This window comes from Erpetoichthys calabaricus, chromosome 9 (assembly GCF_900747795.2).
Source record: "Erpetoichthys calabaricus chromosome 9, fErpCal1.3, whole genome shotgun sequence".
Taxonomy (NCBI): domain Eukaryota; kingdom Metazoa; phylum Chordata; class Cladistia; order Polypteriformes; family Polypteridae; genus Erpetoichthys; species Erpetoichthys calabaricus.
The window spans coordinates 175757004-175781392 of NC_041402.2; the positions used below are offsets into that span (position 1 = coordinate 175757004).

General features: G+C 42.6%; 1 protein-coding gene across 1 annotated transcript in view; it reads left to right on the forward strand.

Moving 5' to 3' along the window:
- The window catches only part of LOC114657271 (high affinity cGMP-specific 3',5'-cyclic phosphodiesterase 9A-like), a 36083-nt gene that overhangs the window by 6335 nt on the left and 5359 nt on the right, over positions 1-24389 (forward strand). Inside the window, 15 exon segments of the mRNA XM_051932148.1 lie at positions 87-141; positions 405-475; positions 2197-2284; positions 2366-2450; positions 3284-3361; positions 3522-3563; positions 3565-3621; positions 3811-3903; positions 3987-4069; positions 4595-4695; positions 4698-4750; positions 11814-11927; positions 13934-14038; positions 18631-18759; positions 18893-18988. Of these exon segments, the coding sequence (XP_051788108.1) occupies positions 87-141; positions 405-475; positions 2197-2284; positions 2366-2450; positions 3284-3361; positions 3522-3563; positions 3565-3621; positions 3811-3903; positions 3987-4069; positions 4595-4695; positions 4698-4750; positions 11814-11927; positions 13934-14038; positions 18631-18759; positions 18893-18988 (1250 nt within the window).

A 24389-nucleotide genomic window follows, 5' to 3' on the forward strand; every position in this document is an offset into this window, starting at 1 on the left:
CATTACTGAATCCCCCTTGGTCTAAAACATGATGTTATCAAACAGGCTCCATTTTCATGAATGCTTCTTCTGTTTCTTGTTGTTAGAGAAAGAAGAGATGTTCCAAAATGTGTTATCACAGGTGGCTGAGCAATTTAGCAGGTAACTCTATGCTTCAGGGTCCTACTTTTGTGGTTGGGGCAGGTGTGGGGGGGGGGCACACTTTAAAATCAATCACTCCATCTTTTTTTTTATATATAGTGTTTTCATAGTGAGTAGATAGCAAAACACGAATCCTGGTTCTCAGATCAATCACTTCCTTTGCTAACAAGAAGGGGAAAAATGGCTTGGGGCAGACAGAGCCTCCTGTTTCTTTCCATATTTGAGCCTACACAGGTCCTGTGTGACAATTTGATTTTTTTCAGGGCCTTCAGGATCAATGAGCTGAAGACAGAGGTGACAAACAGATTGGCCATGTTAGAAAAGAGAGTGGAGTGTGAGTATAATCCTGGCATGGAATTGTGCATGGAGATACTGCATTATGGATCAGATTCACTAGCAATGTGGATGAAAGTACCTTGTGAACTTTCAGATCATTATTTTGGACATGTAGGGGAATAGGAATTGGCACATTTTATTGACCTGAATTATTTGTTCTTATGAAAACTCTTCTTTTACTTTTTCTTATTTACCTCAAAAGCATGCCTAATCGGGGCTCTCGAGTGAGGAGTCAGAGTGTCTGGGCTTGCGAGTGTCCTGATAAAAACCAAAGATCCAGGCCTCTAATGACCTCTTAGGCACAGCCATCATTGGTGTGTCTGTCTGCGGAGAGAGTGTCGACCTCATCGAGAGGTTTGCTTACCTTGGCAGTGACTTTCAGGTCTCTGGTGACTCTTCCTATGAATCAGTAGACAGATTGGGAGAGCATGGGGGGGTCATGAGGTCACTGGAAAGGGGTGTGTGGCACTCCTGATATCTCTGCGAAAGGACAAACGTCCAAGTCTTTAGAGTCCTGGTGCTTCCTGTCTTGCTATATAGTTGTGAGACACGGACACTATCCAGTGACGTGAGAAAAAGACTGGACTCCTTGGTCACTGTGTCTCCTCGGAGAATCCTTGGGTACCGCTAGTTTGACTTTGTGTCTATTGAGCAGTTGCTCATGGAGTCCCGAATGATGTACATTGCCTGTGTTGTGAGGGAACGTCAGTTGTGGCACTATGGCCATGAGGCGGGATTCCCCAAGGGGGATTCGGCTTACAGGATTCCCACTGCTGACCTGAGCAGCTGGACCAGGTTAAGGGGATGCCCACATAACACCTGGCTGTGGCAGATAGATGGTCATTTCTAGAGGGTGGGACTGGACCACGTGTCTGCCTAGGCCCTAGGGGGTTGCCAACCGGGATTCCAGGCTCCTTCGTCTTGTGGTGAGTGTGGCAACGCACTGTACCAGTGCACGCTCCCCAACCAGACCTGACCTGACCATGCCTAACATTATATTATTAAATATTATAACTATTAATATAATTATATTATAATTATTAATATTATGACTGTGTTTAGATTTCACCAAAATGTCCTTTGGGTTCTCTGGTTTCCTCCTACAGTCTAAAGACAAGCAGTTTATGAGGACTGGTGACGCTACACTGGCTCCTGATGTGTGTTTGTGTGTGTTCATCATGCTATAGGCTGGCGCCATATCCAGGGGTTATCCCTGTTTTGGGTCTTATGCTTGCTGGGGTAGGCCCAAGATGAACCATGATTATGCTCTGGATGAGCAGGTTTAGAAAAAGAATGGATGGATGTAATGTGTCCCATAGTTGTACTCTTCATTAATAAATTGAAGATATTGCATTGTTTCCCAGTTATGCTGGCCTGTGTATGAACTGTCAAGGGGGCCATGGTGTGGATTTAATTGCTTTGTATATATTGGAAATTATAATTGGCAAATATACCTGATGGTAGCTTTCACATATAGTCTGAAGGTGACATTAAAGTGGCACTCACATTTTAATTCAGTACTTAATCTCTGATCACAGGCTCCAAGTGGTGGTCCTTTAAAATTGTGAGTTATTTTCATGATGGCTGCCTGCCTGAATCACAAGGGGTGGGATGATATTTGCTTAGGAAAAGTTGCCTGCACAAATAGTTGCACATTATAGCCACTAGATGTCAGTGTTTCCTAAGATAAGACTAAGATGCTTTGGGTTTTGATTTCAGTGGAGGGTCTCAAGGTGGTGGAGATTGAGAAGTGCAAAAATGACCTCAAGAAGCTGCGAGATGAGATGTCTTCTCGCAGCAGCCAGGTGTGTGTTACAGAGCATTCTGGGGCATATTTTATTTCTATCAAGTTCGGCTCTTAATTTACATTTCACCTTCTCTATTACAGGGTCAAACTCTGTCCCTGTAAATATAATTTCTCAGATGATAGCAAAAAGCTGACACCACGGAGAGATGTCCTAAGCTATCCCAAGGTACGGTGAATTCCACACTTCAGAAGTCACCTGGGAGTGTGGGGGTCTTAAGATTGGCTATGATTGAGCAGATATTGAGTGAAACTGCAACCACATGGATAATTTATATAAAGAATGATGAAAGCAGGAATAATGGAGAATCTGTATTGGCGAAAAATGTAAACAATTCATTAGATAACATTCAAAAAAAAATTTAGAAAATTGGAGGAAATGGAAAGTTTAGGTAAAGAGTGTAAGTTATGTTAAAAACAAGTGGAAAAAACAAATTAAGAAATGAATAGAGAGAATATTTCAAGTTCAAGTGGAGGTTCAGACTTATTATTCTACATCAACAGTACGCTGACTTCCCTATTTTTCCTATACTGTATATATATATATATATATATATTATATACTATATATATATATTTTTATATATAGTATATTATACTGTATATATATATATATAGAACTGACTGTGCAGGGCTGCCCTCTTCTGGTGACAGGCATAATAGCAGCAAACTTTCCCCTAGAAGCAGTTATTTTCATATTTTTTTTTTTTAGTGTGTAATGAAATTTAGGTAGCATCCAAAATAATTCTAAACAAATCTGAACATTTGGAAACCCCCAAGAAGATTGAGGAAAGTATTAAAAACTCAGGAACATGAAGGAAAAGTTAAAGATTTATTATTTTGTTAGAACTTTCAGGCAACGGTTCCAAGTGAAAGACAAGGCATGTCAGCAATGTTTAGGAATGTTGGGAGAAGTCACCTGTCTGGAATTTTATGCTATCATCCCAGCATTTACCCAGAATTCTATTAACCTGCTCCTGTGTCATTGTTTTCCCTTTACAGTACACCTTGTCTCAGGAGACCATCGAGGCCCTCAAGAAGCCAACCTTTGAAGTGGTGTGGCACTGGGAGCACAATGAGGTATGGGGCACAGGAGAATTTCTCTGTCATCACACTGAAGTCAAGTCACCCTGATCACATGAACTGCTAACTTTTCATGTGTGCCCTTCATTCACTGGGGACAAGAAGGGGATGACAGGTATCATGCAGAAAGCCCTCATTATGCCTTTATCTCCATCAGATGCTGAGCTGCTTGGAGTATATGTACCATGATCTTGGGCTGGGTAAAGGAGTTCAACATCAACCCCATCACACTGAAGCGGTGGCTGGTAAGACATCTAGTTGGGTGACAGGGTGTGCTCAGACAAGTGCCAGGCCATATTGCTGGCTAAAGTAGGTTTGATATACTCTTACAACAAGGAATCATTTTCAATGTCCAGTCAGGAAGGACTGTGGAGATATTGGACTGGTGAGTTGCCTCATCATAACAGACATCATGTTCACTTTTTTTGTCTAGCTGAGCATTCAAGGAAAACTACCGCAGCAACCCCTTCCACAATTTCCGTCACTGCTTCTGTGTAAGCCAGATGATGTATGGTATGATCCACTTGTGCAACCTACAGGTAACAGTGGCTCAATCTGGGTCATTTCTCACATCAAGATCCACCATGACTGTATTAAAAATGTGTCTTCTCTGTTCCTGCAGGAGAAGCTTACCTTGACTGACATGGGCATCCTTATGACAGCAGCAGTGTGCCATGACCTTGATCACCCAGGATACAATAACACGTGAGCGTTTTTCACTATACTACAATGGTATCATAAGACACTTCCATTCTTGTAAGAAATTTTTAAGCCAAGAAAATACAAATAAAGTGAAATATGTTTAGTTTAGAAATTTAGTTTTTAGGTAAAATAAAATTGTGGCCACTGTGCAGTTCAAGGGATGGTTAAAGTATACCTGTTTATTAAGGACCTCAATACGGTGGGTGCTATATAAACCTATATATGCAGAACAGAACAGCGGTTAAAGGGGAGATAGACCAGGCAGGCAACCATGTAATATGCTGTGCCAGTAGGAAAAGGACTTGTTGAAAAGTGGAGGCTACCATTGGAAAGCAGAAATGGGAAATCCTGTGCTGCTATTAAACATTTGACTGATAAAGTTGGAATAAGCTGGAAATTGGAGTTAGGTGCGTCCTATGCCAATGAGTGGCTGCAGCTATCTGCACATGGGCTTTTGGTGAAGCCACTCTGGGAATAATCAACCAACGCTATATGGCATAATGTCTGTCAATTGTGTCCTCTTGGTAGGTACCAGATCAATGCCCGCACTGAGCTGGCAGTACGCTACAATGACATTTACACCCTGGAGAACCCACACTGTGCTGTGGCCTTCCAGATCCTCTCGCAGCCTGATGTAACATCTTCGCTAATGTTGATCCTGAGGTCTTCAAGCAGATTAGACAGGTCAGCTGTATGGTGGGATGAAGTATGAATGGTGACCATTTTGCTGTGTCTTGATTGATTTTGTAATGGCTCTGTAACTAAGCACTGAACATTGTGCATGCTACTCGTATGAAGAAAGGAACACATTGGTGTGGGTATAGCTGGTCCACGGCTCAGATTAAAAAGGCCAGTTTTTAAATAGATAATCACCGCACTTGTGGCTTAAAGGGGGGGGGGGGGGGGGGGGGGGCGTGGTTGTGTGGTAGTGTGGCCAGAGCGGTTACTGGACGCTAGGTGAGGCTGGAGTTTTCCTCGCTTATGTGCACTGGTGAGGAATCGTCTGCATCCGTAAATGAAGCCAGGAGGTGTGTAATCGCCACACCTGAGCAACTTCCCCATAATATATAGGAGAAGCGAGAGGCAGGAAGGGGGAAAAAAAAAGAACAATAAAGAGAGAGAAGAGGAAGAGAGAGCAGAATTGGGGAAAGAGTGGATAAGCCAGCCCTGCTGTTAAAGAGAGAGGTGCAGCGCGGTCAGGGGTCCCCAGATAGAGCAAGTGATCGGCGTTCATGGAAACCAGGATCGCTGCCACTGAGCTTGTTATATAGAGTGGGTACGATTGGGGAAAAGTCAGCCCCCAGGGATCCGAGGGATGACTTAAGAGTGCGAGAAGGAAGACAGGAGGACAACCAACCCCGAGCGGTCAGGCAGACGCCGGCAGAGGCAGCCGTGACGGGGGTCGGTAGAATAAGGACCGTGGTGGCTGAAATCTCTCCCGTTGAATATGCCTTGGGTGAGCTGGAGAGACTGGGAAGGAGCAGAGCTTTGGCTTGTGTGACCCCAATGTCGTTAGAAGGATTTTAATCTCGTTTTAGCCTTGTTTAAAACATTTGAGATTTTTACTTGTTTTAAATGGATTATTTATGTAATGACTGTTTGCGACACTGCGCTATTTCTTTGAACACTTTGTGTTGACTGTTTTTAAATAAAAGCACTCTTGCACTTTTTTGCACCACCCCCTTGCTTCATTGTGTCTTCACTGATCAGCTCATCCGGTGACATTACCTACGGTGTCGGGTTCGAGAGCTCCCAAAACGGGAATGGGAGCAGGAAGTGGAACCTGTATTGTCCCAATTGGGTGATTTTGTTTAAAATTTCTATCCAGATTTTCTTTGGAAATTTTCTGTACCTTTTATAGAGGGTCTCCAATTTTATTAGAAAAGTGTCTGACATGTGCCTTTGAAATATGAAATAGTCACTCTGATATAATTCTTACAAGGAAGTCACAGAACAGGGGGTTGCAAAGTCAGTCCTGGAGGGCATATTGAGGCTGTAGATGTCTGTGCCCATCTTAAAGTCAATGAGTGCTGTTGAAGCTTTAATTACTTAAGCAACATTGTTCTGCTTCATTTTAGTTGTGTCGTGTATTACGATTTCCCACCCCCTACTGTGATTGCTTATTTCTGTCTGAAGAAGCACCGTCCTGTTTTTTGATGATTCCTTCCATCTAACATGTTACTCTTGTGTGTATTCTATCTGGTTTAATAAAACACATGGAAGGAAAATAAAGAGAAAAAAGTGAAGGACTGAGAATTAGAAATAATTTGGATGATGTACTTGGAAAGGAAAAACAATATCCCGATATAAGAACGGCCACTGACAGTGCAGGATTACAACAAGAACAAGCCTACAATGACATTAGATCTGTTATTGGCAAGCATTGGTTTTCTAATTAAGCAATCAGATGGAGTAAAACCCGCAGCACGTACAGCTCTCCCAAAACTGACTTTGCGGCCCCATAATCTAATCTGCTTTTCTATAACACTTACCTCAGCATTTAAGCTCAGTGTCAGAAGTGTTCCATTAACGTGTTAGCTTCCAATATCCACAGTATGTACCCATGAACACTGGTGTTCGGTCCTAGTTAAGCAAACACATACGTGAATTTAACATTAACATCAATACTGAGATATTGCTCTTACAGCTACGGTCCACAGGGCCATCTTAACGTGTTGGCACACTATACCAGTGCATTCTCCCCCAACTTGACTTGACAATGGGGCACTGGTCAAAGGGGCAACAATGTTTCTGGTGTCTATGTATATTTCTGTTTTGCTATAAAACAGGGGTCCCAGAACACTACTTTGCCCAAGGGGAATATGATGCTTGTTAAGACAGCCCTGCAAAGTGCGGAATTCCTATGTGCCCTGAATTTTAAACATAAATTTGGCCTTCGACGATTTGTCTTCTCCATTAGTGTGTCAGTAATGTAGGAAAAGAGCAAATTTCTGCTTTTCCAAGCATTCATTTTCTGACACTAATTAAATGCTACAGAGCAACATTTGAATTGTATTTCATTAAAGAATGTGAAAAATGATAATACAGACCATGTTTCCGATAAAAAATCCTAGGATATTTAAGTGTGTCTAGTCAGTGCATGATGACACAAAGATAACAAACACGGCACCATTGCTTAATGCAATAAAGAAGTCAGTCAGTCATTTTCTAACCCCGCTATTATTCCTGAACAAAGTGGCGGGGGCTCTCTTCTGGAGCCAATCCAGCTAGCATAGGGGCACAAGACAGGAACAAACCTGGGACAGGGAGCCAGTCCCATTACACACCAACCACATACTTTAGGATCGCCAATTCACTTTAACGCAAACATGGGAGAGCATGCAAACTCCATGCAGGGAGGACCCAGGACACAAACTCTGGTCTCCTTACTGTGAGGCAGCAGCGCCACCACTGTGCCATCGTGCCACCCAGGGCCGGATTTATATGAAAAGAGGCCCTAGGCTATTCCACTTATGAGGCCCTTTCACCTTCCATTTTTAAGTTTGTAAATTACATGAGAGATAATAAAATTTTGCTAACAATTTGAATGTAGGCCCCTCTTGATCTTGAGGCCCTATGCTGAAGCCTAGTTAGCCTATAGGAAAATCCAGCCCTGGTGCCACCCCACGATAAAGAAGTCCATCCATCCATCCATTTTCCAACCCGCTGAATCCGAACACTGGGTCACGGGGGTCTGCTGGAGCCAATCCCAGCCAACACAGGGCACAAGGCAGGAACCAATCCCGGGCAGGGTGCCAACCCATCGCAGACGATAAAGAAGTGATTGAACCAAACTGATTAACTGCAGCAGAAACAAGTGGAGAAGAAACCACTGGGCAGAGGTAGTGATGGGCAGGACAAAGCACAATGAAGCTTCATCCTGATTGTGCCAGAAAAATAGTCAAAGTTTCTGAGTTCTGAATGCAGTAATATCTGGTGGTTTGCAGAATCCCATAGTGGCTATGAGCTCAAGACAGTTGGTGGAAGAAGCTCACATACAAGTTCTTATTGATTCCATTGATTCTATCTGACAAGAGCGATAAAAGCCTAAGAACGCTCTGTGTGCTCATTTTGACCTTATGATTATCACATTATCATTAAAATGCTGCAATAAATGTACATGTTAGTACGTGTGATGATTTTCTGCAATAAAATTAATATTAAATGTGTTGTCCTAAAGGTGCACAGTAATTTGTGCCATAATAGCAACCCTTATGAATACGTGTAGAGCGGCACGGCGGCGCAGTGGTAGTGCTGCTGCCTCGCAGTAAGGAGACCTGGGTTTGCTTCCCAGGTCCTCTCTGCATGGAGTTTGCATGTTCTCCCCGTGTCTCCGGGTGCTCCAGTTTCCTCCCACAGTCCAAAGACATGCAGGTTAGGTGCATTGACGATCCTAAATTGTCCCTAGTGTGTGCTTGGTGTGTGTGTGTGTGTGTTCTGTGGTGGGCTGGCACCCTGTGTTGGCTGGGATTGGATCCAGCAGACCCCCGTGACCTGTGTTAGCATATAGCGGGTTGGACAATGACTAACTGACTGAAAATGTTATAAGTCACCATTGATTCATAACTATGTGACAAGATTATCATGTGTGGGGATTTTTGCTGAGAGGCAGTGTAAAGGGTAATACTTTTGCATCTGTGTACTAAAAGGCAAAGAGAATCATAACGGGTTTAAGAGGGTGCTTGTGGACCGGATCAAAGTGATAGGGACAGAGTGTAGGGGGATTTAGGGAATTAATGACTTGTTATATGCTCCATTACAGAAGATAGCAAAGTTATTGTTGGAAAACAGGTTTTAATGCTCCCACACACTTGATCGCTTGCTTTTGCAGTTTTGGACTCCACAGTTTATTACACATCATCCTTGTACTAGTAACGGTGTACTGTACGATAACGTGCAGTGAATACACTTCACTTGACCATACTCCGTTGACCACTGATTGCCGATGCCGATTAGCCTCTTCCTCAGTCTCATTTGCTCTTGCGATGCTCTTTTGCTAAGTCTCAGCCTGTCTTCGTTGTATGGTCTGTTCTTTGCTTTCACTTGCTCGAGTAATTCTCGTTCACTCTGCGTGAGCCTGTCGTAAATGCTGATAGCTTTCATCGTCTTTCTCTGTACGTTTAGCATTCATTTGCTCAGAGGTTGATGCCCTTTGCTGCTTCCTGAGCTGCTCTTCTTTTCTCCACCCTAGCGGTTCGCTTCTTCTCTTCTTTCGTCAGCATCTTTTCGCGTTAAAACTGATTAAGTCAGTGTTTGTGATGTAATTACTTAGTACGTTTTCTTTAATTTTTCACTTAAGCTGGCACTTAAGTCTTCAATCTGCCTCAAGAATGATTTAAGATATGGAGAGGTAGGGGAAGTGACGGCGAAGGTTGTAGGGAATGAGAACAGCACCTGTATGCATGCACCACACAGCCGCCCTGCTGCCTGCTGCCGAGACTTGATTCTACAATAAAATAAAATTAAAATTAAAGGAGTAATAATTCCAAAATTCTTTGCTTTTAATATAAATTTGTAGTGCAGATTTTCAGCATAGTATATGTGTACCAAATTGCAGGCTACAGTTTATTTGATTTTTGCCCTTGACCTTCCTGGGTTGATCTTTGCCCTTGGAGGTCAATCGTCACACCGAAAGCAAATAGTAGATGTCATATAGTGTATGTCTACCAAATTTCAGGTCAATAGTTCAAACAGTTTGCAAGCTACAGGGGATTTAAAATCCTGGACAGACAAACAGACAGCCACAGTATAGAGTATTATATAAGAAGATAAAATATGACCATCTTCTTTTATACCATGTGGGATAGCAGATAACATTGAAGCGGTCACACCATTCCTGGAGTTCCAGTGACGTTTGAAGCTTTGGATATCATCAGTCACATGATTATGGGACTTTCACACAAGCTTTGTCACATTATTTAACCAATACAAGCTTTGAAGCCTCAGTGTCAAGCCTCACATCCCTAAAGAAAAGGTCAACCAAATTAAACAATGAGAGCTGGCAGATGTGACAGCTTAACCTTCAAATCATTGAGTTTTACATAATGGCAAGAGAATTCAAAAAGACACTTGGAATAAATGACCAAGTAGTGTGGTGGAGAGTAGGACTTTAGGGACCTTCAGATCTTGACTTCATGTTATCTTGGATGATCTAAGTGAATAGGATGGACAGACTTATTGGGCTGAGTGGCCTGTTCTTGTCACAGTTTTTCTAATGTTGTAATGTTCTAAGAGGGGAAAAAATGCAAGAGGTGTTCACTCCCAAGCAGAAATTTTCATTTATTTATTTTTTTTACAGTATACAGCTCTTCATACTAATTGTTTTTAATGATTTTTGAAAGCAGTTCTTTAATTTGTTCCTAAGACTTTTGCATGGTACATTAAGTCAGAATGTGACCATGCTCTGCGTTGGACTCTTCAGAGTTGTTTCCTGACTTCTACCCCAGCACAGGCTTCAGTTCTTCTTGATCCTAAAACTCGATTTAACAAGTTCAGCGAATGGATAGATGGCTGATTATTTAAAATAATTCATAACACTGGACCACCACACGGAGCTGTCCTGTCTCCCTTCCAGCACAATACTAGCGTTTGCCAACTACAGAAATTTTCAGATGACTCATCCATCATAGGCGGTATTAATAATGGAGATGAGTCAGAGTACAGGAAGGTTGTGGAGGACTTTGTCTTGTGGTGCCGGGACAACAACCTGCAACTCAACATCAGCAAGACAAAAGAGCTGCTGGTGGACTTTAGTCATGCTAAGTAGCCTCTGAGACCAGTCACTATCCAGGGGAGGACGTGGAAATGGTGCCGAGCTACAAGTACCTGAGGGGTTAAACAGAGCAACAAAGCAGACTGGTCTGACAACGCAATGGTGCTGTGCAAGAAGGTCCAGAGGAGACTGCACTTGCTAAGGAGACTCAGGTCTTTTGATGTGTGCAGTAAGCTGCTGGAAATGTTCTATCAGTCCATAGTAACCAGTGTGGCGTTCTACACTGCCGTCTCCTGGTGAAGCAACCTGAGCTCAGAAGAAACGCAATGAATGAAGAAACCTGCACCATCAAAGGATGAACCATGGACACACTGGAAGCTGTGGCAGAAAAGAGGATGATGACAAAATTGGATGCCATCATGGAAAATCCCCTCCATCCCCTCCAGGAGGCGCTCTCTGTTGGTGCACTTTTAGCCACAGGTTCATTCCACCATGGTGTGCTAAGAAGCACCTCTGGGGGTCTTTTCTGCCCACTGTTATTAAGTTTATTTGAATTTATTTATCGATTGATTAGCTGTATTATCTGTTCTGTGAATCTGTGTTCTTGTTTTTTATGTTTCTGCTACTATATGCATCTGAATTTCAACATGGGATTAATAATGTTTATCTAATGCATCTAATCTAATAATCCAGTTATAGTATACAGGTATGTCTTAAACATTAAGTGTACTAAATGTTCTGCAGGCAATAATTTTCTGAACTGTAGAATACAAAATGAGAAACATTTGGAACAAGTGCATACTTCTGTCTTTTAAACTTTTCTTTTCTTCCACTAATTCTGCAGTTCCTTGGTTTCATCTTTCAACGCCGGAGTGCTTTAAATGTTTCCTTTTTTATTTGCTGTTAGTCTTCCCATAGTAATCTAGCTTGTCACATCCATTTAAACTTTATTTCAACCACACAAAACAGCTCTGAGCTTTCCGTTTAACTCGCCTCAATTATATTCATTTTGGCCTTCTTCGTTACATTCCATAGGCCATCATCACGCTGATCCTCGCCACAGACATGGCCAGACATGGGGAGATTTTAGACTCTTTCAAGCAAAAAGTTGACAATTTTGACTTCACCAATGAGGAGCATGTGACCTGTGTGAGTAAAATCTGAAGTCGTCTGTTGTCTGGATCTCCAGCTGGGGTCCTCAAAGACAAAAGCCATGTTCACATTCCTTTAGAAAGCCGGCCTGAAAGGTTTGATCACATGAGTCTGTCTGTTTGCGTGCAGCCGGTCTGTCGTTGTGTGTGCTGGGTGGGGTGCGGTGAGGTGGGCAGGGATTGTCATCACTTCAGCTAACCACTGCCTACTACATCATATGGGAGTTTCAGATTTGCATCTGATGTAAGAATGTGTGCTGGATGGTCGGAGCTTCTTGCTTATTTTTTTTTCTAAATTGGTCCTGCTTTATCAATCCATCTTGATTAAATGAGTCTGACTAATAGACTTCCACCCATATTGCTTAATGGGAAGATTTCACAATAATTATTTACAAAGAGTCACTTGAATCTTCTTCTTTCGGCTGCTCCCGTTAGGGGTCACCACAGCAGATCATCTTCTTCCATATCTTTCTGTTCTCTCCATCTTGCTGTGTTAAACCCATCATCTGAATGTCCTCTCTCAGCACAGCCATAAACCTCCTGTTAGGCCTTCGTCTTTTTCTCTTGCCTGGCAACTCTATCCTTACCATCCTTCTCCCAATATACTCTCTCCTCTGCACATGTCCAAACCAACGCAATCTCGCCTCTCTGACTTTGTCCCACCTGAGCTGACTCTCTAATGTACTCATTTCTAATCCTGTCCATCCTCGTCACACCCGATGCAAATCTTAGCATCTTTAACTCTGCCACCTCCAGCTCTGTCTCCTGCTTTCTGGTCAGTGCCACCGTCTCCAACCCATATAACATATCTGGTCTCACTACCATCCTATAGACCTTCCCTTTCACTCTTGCTGATACCCGTCTGTCACAAATCACTCCTGACATTCTTCTCCACCCACTCCACCCTGCCTGCACTCTCTTTTTCACCTCTCTTCAACAATCCCCATTACTCTGTACTGTTGATCCCAATTATTTAAACTCTTTCACCTTTGCCAACTCTGCTTCCTGTATCCTCACCTTTCCACTGACCTCCCTCTCATTCACACACATGTATTCTGTCTTGTTCCTACTGACCTTCATTCCTCTCCTCTCTAGAGCATATCTCCACCTCTCCAGGGTCTCCTCAACCTGCTCCCTACTCTCATTACAGATCACAATGTCATCAGCAAACATCATAGTCCACGGGGACTCCTGTCTAATCTCATCTGTCAACCTGTCCATCAACATTGCAAATAAGAAAGGGCTCAGAGCCGATCCCTGATGTAATCCCACCTCCATCACTCCTACCGTAGACCTCACCACTGTCACACTTCCCTCGTACATATCCTGTACAACCCTTATGTACTTCTCTGCCACTCCCGACTTCCTCATACAATACCACATCTCCTCTCGAGGCACCCTGTCATTTGCTTTCTCCAGGTCCACAAAGATGCAATGCAGCTCCTTCTGGCCTTCTCTAAACTTCTCCGTCAACACCCTCAGTGCAAACATCACATCTGTGGTGCTCTTTCTTGGCATGAAACCATACTGCGGCTAACTAATCATCACCTCACTTCTTAACCAAGCTTCCACTACTCTTTCCCATAACTTCGTGCTGTGGCTCATTAGTTTTATCCCCCTGTGGTTACTACAGCTCTGCGCATCCCCCTTATTCTTAAATATTGGCACCAGTGCACTTCTTCTCCACTTCTCAGGCATCCTCTCACTTTCCAAGATTCCATTAAACAATCTGGTTAAAAATTCCACTGCCATCTCTCCTAAACAAGAGTCACTTGAATCAAAACAGTCAAAAAACAGAGAGACTGGACACTACAACAAGAGTTGATGTGACTGGGATGGGGATAACAGTGAACAGTGCTGACATGGATAGCAGGCTGAAGTTGTATGTTCTCTGAACACTACACCGTGTACCCCCTACTCCCGAAAGAAAGACAGGATGAGACAGAATGGAATTCTTTGTTCAAGAGACAACAGACGCTAACACTTTCGCTCTTTGACTTTCAGCTGAAGATGGTCCTGATTAAGTGCTGTGACATCTCCAATGAGGTGCGGCCCACAGAAGTAGCAGAGCCCTGGGTGGACTGTTTGCTGGAGGAATATTTCATGCAGGTAGTCTTTCATTGTTGTAATACTGAAAGCAGTCATGCGCTGTTTTCATTCCTTGATTCCAGCCAGCAGGCAATGCACATGTCAACTGATCAGTGATAATTGTCACAGTCATGTCTACTAGTTCTCTCTGTTATTTTCCACCTTTCTAATCTGTAACACCACCTGTAGAGGTTGAAGCGAAGTGGAAACAAACCCTGCCCATTGTCCTCTTCCATTTCAGGATACACCAACAATCACTCATTGAGGGCTGATGGAAGCTCAATTAGACCAGTTAACCTCACATAACACGTTTCTATGGGATGTGGGAGAGCAGGCCACACCGAGATGGGGAGACCAGAGGTTCTTAAACTCAGTCCTGGGACCCTCGGTGGCTGCAGCTCTTTGTTCCAACCAACATCTGTTTTTAGTTGAACATCTAGATTAATGAAACATGCTGTTATTTCCCAGTTTCTGTGTTTTGGGGTAATTTACAAATTAGATAAGTTTGGGAAATATTTGCTAGAATCTGCCAAGTGTTTTTGTGTATTTTGCATGTTGGTTGGTTTTCATTGTGCTTTTTGCGGTGTTCTGGTTATTTAATCAGAGTGGTAGCTCCGAGGCTAGGTATCTGCACTGGCACTTGGAAGGTTGTCGGTTCGAATCCCGTAAATGCCAAAAGGGACTCTGCTCTGTTGGGTTCTTGAGCAAGGCCCTTAACCTGCAATTGCTGAGCGCTTTGAGTAGTAAGAAAAGCGCTATATAAATGAAAAAAATTATTATTATTATTATTAATCCTTTATTTCTCACTGAAGAGCACATTGAAGGTCTGATGCTGAAGAAGTGCCAGGCTTTCAGGGTTAGCTGAGCCCTCTTTGTTAATTGTCATTATTAGGAAAAAAGTAAAGGAGCAAACTACACAGGGAAAAGGCAACTTAATAGGAAAATAACAATGCAGCAGTTTGCCATTTAAAGCTACAGAAAAAATAGAAATATTTCTAATTGTCTTAAAAATGGAAAAATGACACTACTGTGCTTTCCTGATTGCAGAATAAGACCAGCAAATGAAATGAAATCAGCCAAATCTGGTAAAATGACTGACTGACTGACTGACTGACTGTGAAACTGGTAGGAACGAAAACCTGCAGCCATATGGGGTCTCCAGGACCGAGTGTGAGAGCCATTGATTAGACCACTGGTACTCAAGATCAGGCCCAGAGGAGCCCTGTGGCTGCAGGTTTTCATCCCAACCAATCTCTTCTTTTAATGGTACTCATGTTCGCTAAGTAAGTTGTTACTTCCCAGTTGGTGGGTCTTTGTATCACTCCAGAAATTAGAAAACTGCGTATTTTTGACTGGCTGAAGTAGGAATTTATATTGTAACAAAAGACAAAATATGTCACACAGTCGGAGCACCAAATAGTGAACCCGTATAATTGTTGACAGAACAACAAACACAACTGCACAATAATCATAAGGACGTCTTTTCAGATGCAAGCCCAAGAGTAAACTGCCTCAAGATGGCGGATCTCCCATCCTTAAATCCAGGTGGACAGACACTGGAAGAGACATCTGGGAGTGTTACAGCCATCCATTTTGCCATTGTGCTTTCAAGATGTTCCCTTCCAGTTGCTTGGTGTACAGTACTGTTTTTTTGAACTTCTTTTCTATCTAATCTTATAATTTAATATGCAGTTCAAGGCTGGAGATTTGAACCTATTAAAATGTTATAAAAGGCACAAAGAAAAAAGAAAATAGCTGTCAAATTTCCAGGCTGCAGAGGGAAGAAGAGAAAAGGCATTAAGACACAGCGCCAACCCCTGGAGTGTCAGGGAATTACAAGTACCAGAGCCCTTAAGCAATGGGTGTCAAACTCCAGGCCTGGAGGGCCACAGTGGCTGCAGGTTTTCATTGTAACCCTTTTCCTAATCAGTGCCCAGTTTTCACTGCTAATTAACTCCTTTTCCCTTCATTTGAATAGCCCTGTGTTTAAGGATTCAGTCCTCTCAATTGATTCTTTTCTTCATTAAATGGCAGCTAAACAGAAATGAGATGTGAAACAAACCAACAGATGACCAGTTAAACTGGGGTTTCACACTCCAACCAGTTTCTTAATGAGAAGCCAATTCTTGCTGTTTATTAAACCCGTTACTTAATTCCACGGCTTGGTGCAGCTCTCGTTCTGCTACAGCAGACATTAACCAAACTGTTAATTTTCTGTTTCTGATTATTGACCTGAGAGATCAACCTTACCGAGACCATCATCTTTCTTTATGTTCAGATAATGTGGTTAGCTGGTCACTTGTGTCTCATTATTGTTTGGCTGCTAATTAAGGAAATAGAAGGAACTAAGGGGTCTGAGTCAAGTTAATTAAAACTAAGGCAAAAGAAGTTAATTAGCAGCAAAAACAGTTCTCTATTAAGAAGGTGGTTAGAATGAAAACCTGCAGCCAGTGCGGCCCTCCAGGACCGGAGTTCGACACCCCTGCCTTAAGCTGTCCTCTATGCACACAAATCTTTTTAACTTTCTGGTCCTTTTCTCCATTTTTTAATCATAAGCATGGCTATATAAATAAAAAGTATTATTATTATTATAAGCATCACTAAAATGGCTGCCCCTCACCAGTCAGTTTCACTTGACCTGTCATTAATATTCTGCATCTGCATTCAGTTAAGTGAGCAAAGTCCTCAGATAAAAGTGAATTAAAAATAAAATGACAGAACGTCTTATATAAAAATATGCAAAAAAATACAAATATTTCATAATTTCTTATAAATTTAACACTGAATGCATAATAAGAAAAGAAATAAAACAGACAGCTAATTAAACAATAAGTTCAGCTGAAGGTAAAAATCACTGATTGGGAAACTGCATAGAATAAAAGCCTGCAGCCACAGGAGGTTCCCAGGACTGAATTTGAGGACCACCGCTCCACAGGACCAGAGCCATGGCTAAGGGTCTAGAGCTGAGAGTCGGCTCCGCTGACCAATGTGCCACAGTGCCACTCCTGAGGTTTGTTTTTTCATTTGAATGTTTTTGCTACTGTTTTGCCAACAGTGTAAGACAACATGGCAGACACAGTTACATACTGAGTCCTCTATCCAATTGTCATATTCTAGTTCTTCAGAGAAGCATTTTGCTTTTTTAACAAGAACAGTTCTGTTTGAGTGAATATTATTCTTCATTTTCTGGTCACTGTGGACCAGATGCGAGGTGCCAGTCTACCCCAGGGCATGCTCACTCACCTCACGCATTCAGAGACACTCAAGCATCCAAGCAACTCAACTTGTCTTTATCTGAAATGTAAAAGGAAACTGGAAAGTCCAGCGAAATCCTCCACAGACTCCACACTTTTGGTGAGATTTTTAACCCCAGACTCTGGAGCTCTAACACAACTGTGCTATCCTTTACCTCACAATAACACCCTGAATGAAAATCAGATTTTAAATAAGGGAATGTTGTTGTTTTGAATCATTGCAATTTTTCATGTTTCGAACAATTGGACCCTCAGACATGCTCTCTGGCCTTCCAAAGCTAGAACTGGGGTCTGTTAACTTTGCCTGTCGGTACAGCAAGTGGACATTTTGAAGGTTTTCAGTTGCCTCCTAGTAATAGACTTAGACTTAGACTTACTTCCTCCCGTGCATTTCCACACATCGGGCAACAAGCATCCTCCAACGAGGTCAATCCTCAGCGATAGCATTCATATTTTACCAACTGATGTCGATGTTCTTGAGGTCTTCATGCAGGGTTCTTCTCCAGGTGACCTTTGGTCATCCAGCATTCCTTTTTCCCCCCGGGGGAACCCAGTACATCGCGATCTTCAGGTGCCGATTTTCTGGTAGGCGGAGAACATGCCCTGCAAGGCGCATTCGGTGCTCGGTGACAATCGCTTCCAGTCGGCGAGTGTTTGCTCTTCTTAGAACTTCATTGTTTGTGATGCGGTCGCGATAGGAAATTCGAAGAATTTTTCTCAGGCAGAGTTGTTGGAATGTGTTCAGCTTTCCGGCAACCCGCTTCGTATGTTTCCACGTCTCGCTAGCATAGATAGCCGTCGGAATAACAATGGTGTTGAGAAGGCGTATCTTGATGGGTGTGCTGACCGATGCCGATGCCCAAATTTGGCGGAGGCGTTGGAAGACTGCTGAGACCTTGCCAATTCTGTAGCTGACGTTGGCCACGACGCTCCCGAGGTATGTAAACTGGTCGACCTCATCTGCCAGCTTATTCTCGATCTTGATTCCTGCGCTGGTCCTTCGGTTGATGGTCATGATCTTCGACTTTTCACCGCTGATGCGAAGGCCTAGTCATAGACATGATTCAAACAAAAAGGTTTAAATCTAAATCAAAGGGATTCTCCTTGCAAAGTAGGAACAGAAAGCGCCATTTAAATGCATCTGTGCAATCATAACCACAAGTAGGAAAGTTCAAAGGTAAAAATCTGCTGTGGCCACACTATGGAGAACAACCACCTGAAATAAGAAAAGGCCCGAGATTCTGTGTGCCTCTGAGTGAAAGTGAACAGGGCATGAAGTTGCACAGCCCACCTCGTAACAGGTTGCCTTTTCATTACTTTTCTCATATACTTTTTTATTTTTTTTTATTTTCACCTTAGAGTGACAGGGAGAAATCCGAAGGTCTCCCAGTTGCTCCGTTTATGGACCGTGACAAAGTCACTAAGGCGACTGCCCAGATTGGCTTCATCAAGTTTGTCCTTATCCCAATGTTTGAGACAGTCATGAAGGTAGGATCTGTTTTTCAGTCTTCAGTGCATACTGTGTGTTTTTGTTTAGTTAAGGGATAGGGGGGGTGGATATGGAAAGATTCCTAGGAATTGTCTCCTGATTATTATTATTATTTGTTTTTTTTCATTTTAGCTGTTCCCCCAGATAGAAGAGATCATGGTCCAGCCGCTTCGAGACTCCCGAGATCATTATGAGGAGCTTAAGCAAATAGATGATGCTATGACCGAGGTAAACAAGGCCATGCCGCACTGGGGGCAGTCAGTATATGAAGGCAGAGACCCCTCACTGATCAGATTGGTGTGCTGCTTTAAAGGACAAGCTAGTGCTCGTCGGTCCTGAACTCGGCCTATCCATGTTTTTTTAGCTTTTGGTATATTTTTCTCTGAACTTTTTATTTAATTGATTTTTACCTCGCAATGGGTGTGAATTGCATGGTATATAGCAGGGGTCTACAAAGTTGGTGCTGGGGGGGCATTGTGGCCTCAGGTTTATGTTCCAAATCTGCTGCTTAATTAGACATCAGACCTCATCAATAGCAGACATCATTGAATTTGATGGCTTGTTAGTGTTTTCCTTCTGCCGTGTCAGTTTGCTGTTGCGTTGTAGATTTTCTTCTTTCTAAGGATTTCATCAGGTGATTGTTAGCGTGAAGCAATTCTCAGTCCTTCACTTTTATCTTTTTAATTTCCTTGCAAGTATTTTATTAAAGGAGATAGCAGTTATACCACCTGCACTTCAGAACAGGTCATCCACCTGCAGCTAAGCCTGTGCTTGGATGGGAGACCAACCAGGAAAAGCTTGAGGTGCTGCTGGAAGAGATGCTGGTGAGAACAGCAGAGGGCGCTTACCCTGTAGTCTGAATGTGGAACCCAATGCCCCAGGGCAGTGATGGGGAACACTGTGCTGTAAAAATGGTGCCGCCCTTTGGACAAAAGTTAAAACCGATGTCCTGACTCTCTGTGGTCATTAAAAATCCCTGGTGCATCCTTCGTAAAGTGTAGGGGCTATACCAATGTCCAGGTTAAAATGCCCACCTCAGCCTAGTCATTCTGCCCCCCTAATCATCCCCTGTCTCAATCTCTCAGTCTCCACTTCAACACCTAACAGCTAATGTGTGGTGAGTGAACTGGCACAGAAATGGCTGCCGTTGCATCATCCAGGTGGATGTTGCACATTAGTGGTGGTTGAAGTGTCTCCCCATTCCCTATATAAAGTATATTGAGTAGTGAGAAAAGTGCTATATAAATGTAAAAATTGTTATTATTATTGTTACTGTTGTTGTTATTATAGTTATATAATGAATGCACACAAGTATAAATGGAAACAAGTAAGTTGGAGAACGTCTGCCTCCTTTCTCATTTGCATCTTCTTGCTAATAAGGACCCACAGATGTTTTAGACTGAAAGAAGCAATTCAGGGAGGAGAATCCTAAAAGGTGACACAACTACGATGACTTGTAAGAATTTTGCTTGAGCAATAAGAGCTTCAACAGCAATAACTGACTTCTCATTATGGAGTTGGAACAAAAACCTGCCGCCACTACAGCCCTCCAGGACTGTACACACTGTCCTCCAGGACAGGACACACACACACTTGCCATTTAGAAGAAGTGCATTTAAGGACTGAAGCCAGGAAGCACTTTGTTACACAGTGTTGTAGTAATCTGGAGTCAAACTACAGAGACGTGTAGTTGAAGCAGAAACCTTGATAATCTTTAAGAAGAATCAGGATGAGATTCTTGGACCACTTACAGTTAGGTCCATAAATATTTGGACCGAGACAACTTTTTTCTAATTTTCGTTCTGTACATTACCACAATGAATTTTAAATGAAACAACTCAGATGAAGTTGAAGTGCAGACTTTCAGCTTTAATTCAGTGGGGTGAACAAAACGATTGCATAAAAATGTGAGGCAACTAAAGCATTTTTTTTAACACAATCCCTTCATTTCAGGGGCTCAAAAAGCAATTGGACAAATGAAATAACTGGAAATAAAATGTTTATTTCTAATACTTGGTTGAAAAACCTTGCTGGCAATGACAGCCTGAAGTCTTGAACTCCTGGACATCACCAGATGCTGGGTTTCCTCCTTTTTAATGCTCTGCCAGGCCTTTACTGCAGCGGCTTTCAGTTGCTGTTTGTTTGTGGGCCTTTCTGTCCGAAGTTTAGTCTTCAACAAGTGAAATGCACGCTCAATTGGGTTAAGATCAGGTGACTGACTTGGCCATTCAAGAACTTTCCACTTCTTTGCTTTAATAAACTCCTGGGTTGCTTTGGCTGTATGTTTTGGGTTGTTGTCCATCTGTATCATGAAATGCCGCTCAATCAATTTGAGTGCATTTAGCTGGATTTGAACAGACAGTATGTCTCTGAACACCTCAGAATTCATTCGGCTGCTTCTGTCCTGTGTCACATCATCAATAAACACTCGTGTCCCAGTGCCACTGGCAGCCATGCACGCCCAAGCCATCACACTGCCTCCACCGTGTTGTACAGATGATGTGCTATGCTTTGGATAATGAGCTGTTCCACGCCTTCTCCATACTTTTTTCTTGCCATCATTCTGGTAGAGGTTGATCTTGGTTTCATCTGTCCAAAGAATGTTTTTCCAGAACTGTGCTGGCTTTTTTAGATGTTCTTTAGCAAAGTCCAATCTAGCCTTTCTATTCTTGAGGCTTATGAGTGGCTTGCACCTTGCAGTGCACCCTGTGTATTTACTGTCATGCAGTCTTCTCTTTATGGTAGACTTGGATATCGATACGCCTACCCCCTGGAGAGTGTTGTTCACTTGGTTGGCTGTTGTGAAGGGGTTTCTCTTCACCATGGAAATGATTCTGCGATCATCCACCACTGTTGTCTTCCGTGGACGTCCTGGTCTTTTTGCGTTGCTGAGTTCACCAGTGCTTGCTTTCTTTCTCAGGATGTACCAAACTGTAGATTTTGCCACTTGTAATATTGTAGCAATTTCTCGGATGGGTTTTTTTTTTTCACAGCTTAAGGATGGCTTCTTTCACCTGCATGGAGAGCTCCTTTGACCGCATGTTGTCTGTTCACAGCAAGATCTTCCACATGCAAGCACCACACCTCAAATCATCTCCAGGCCTTTTACCTGCTTAATTGATAATGACATAACAACGGACTTGCCCACACCTGCCCATGAAATAGCCTTTGAGTCAATTGTCCAATTACTTTTGAGCCCCTGAAATGAAGGGATTGTGTTCAAAAAATGCTTTAGTTGCCTCACATTTTTATGCAATCGTTTTGTTCACCGCACTAAATTAAAGCTGAAAGTCTGCACTTCAACTGCATCTGAGTTGTTTCATTTAAAATTCATTGTGGTAATGTACAGAACCAAAATTAGAAAAAAGTTGTCTCTGTCCAAATTTTTATGGACCTAAGTGTAGCTATTAGCATAACAAAGTGGCTTAATGGGCTGAGTGGTCTCCTCTCGTTTGTCAAATTTTTCATGTTCTCATGTGTCTCCTAGCTCAGTTCTAGACTGATACACATAGCTCAAGTGTTTTAGTGTTCCTAACATCATGGGTCACAGTCAGTGACAGAATCTTGCAGGTAGTAGCACCACTGCCTCATGGGTCCAGTGTCTCGGGTTCAGATCCTCCACCTGCATGCTGCCAGTGTGGGTTTTGCACATTTTCCATGCGTCTGTGTGGGTTCCTCTGCGTGCCCCAGTGTTCCCCCACATACCCAATGACTTGCAGCTTAGCTTTACTGGCAGCTCTATGCTGGCCCTGTATGAGTAAGAGCGTGGGCATGTGCATGAGTGGGACCTACAACAGACTGGCATCCTGTCCAGGGGTGTTCCCTGGCTTGTGTCGACTTGGAACTGGGATGGACTCTAGACCCCCACATCACTTAGTGTGCCTGAGAATGAGATAAGAGTCAGTAACGTTACCATACCAGTCATCTGGAGGAATGGCTTCATGTTGGTACTGTGTTTCAGTACATAGTTAAAGAGCCTTCATCTGTGAAGTAATGTTTTCAATTTGTATTCCTCAAACAAATGATTTAACTCTTGTAATACAGGGTGGGGGGTCTCATGGTCTGCCTGACGTTACTGTCAAATGTAATCTTCCTGAATTTCTATAAAGATGGGAGAGCGGTGCCCTTTCCTCTTCAAACAGTTACTTTGGGGAGGCAAGCTGAAGACTAGAGGGGGATTTTGACAAAATATTTATCTAAATATGTTGAGATGACACAGCTCCTTGGCTTATATTACTAAGCTTACAGTTTTATTTCTCTGACTCAGCTGCTGAGTGGGCTTTTTCCAGGAAGTTGGCATTTTCTTTATTTATGTTTGTGGAAAAGACGGATGATCTGATTCTTATATTTTTTCCTTTCTCTAAATCTCCACTGAATATCCATACATCCATTTCTGAACCTACATTTTCATTTTCCCTATATAACCATCGTAAGTAGATGCCTGAGGGTAAAGGTGGGGGGGTGGGGGTCCTCACACCAGGAGGGGACACTTACCCGGTGGTCTGTGTGTGGATCTCAATGCTCCAGTGCACTGACGGGTGACACTGTGCTGAAAAAATGGCACTGTCCTTCAGATAAGATGTAAAACCATTGACTCTCTATGGTAATAAAAGATCCACGGATATCTTGTGAAATGATTAGGGTGTTTCCAGATGTCCTGGCTAAATTGCCCACCATGGCCTGGTTATTTTGACCCCCTAATCATCCCTCGACTCAAATCGGATAACTATCTCTCTAGCTAATGTGTGGTGAGCATTCTGGCACAAAATCGCTGCTGATTATCCTTCTTCTTACACTCTATCTCTGTTTTTAGTCATTCTATTGGTTTTATAAATTGCATTCCAATGAATGAATTACATGTCTGTCAGACATACAATGGCACATCTTATTTAAATCACATCCGGCAACTTCACCTCACCCTTTATACTGCCATATTGCTTTCCAAATGGACAGGATGGATGTCTTTGTTCCCCTGTTGACAAAACTAATCACTGTATTAGCTGGGACAGCTCACAATTAAATCAAATCTCTTTTTCTAAATCTGATTAAATGAAGACTCATCCTCACACTTTCAATTATACGTAAAACATGAAACTGATTATCTGTAAGGTAAAGAGAAAAAATAGAAACCAGTGTGATTCAAATAAAATGTGTTTTTGTGTCAACTGATTTTCCTAGACACTGAAAACACAAACGGCCAAAGTAAAAGTCTATAAAGGGGATGGGAATTTGAAAGTTTCATTATCTGGACCCATTTAATTCAATTTTAGTTTAACAGAGTGTGTTTTCTTGTATAAGCAGCATTGGGCACATGGTAGGAACTAAGCTGGGCAGGGTGCCAGTCCATCGTATGGCATACTCACGCGCACTTTGTGAGGGCCGCTTCAGTGCTGTGAATTATTGTAACACACTGGTCTGTGTGATATGGGAGTAAAACCTGATTACTCAAAGAAAAATCTACAAGGACAAGGGGAGAACAAGCAAACACCTGAAGCATGGATTTTAACTTAGCTACCCGCAAGAAAAACAGCCTGCAATTTATTTCTTGTACAGCCCATGTGGCCTGCAGGGGGCACACCAGCTCCTCAAACCCAACACAGATAGGTGCAGACACGAATTCTCAAGCACA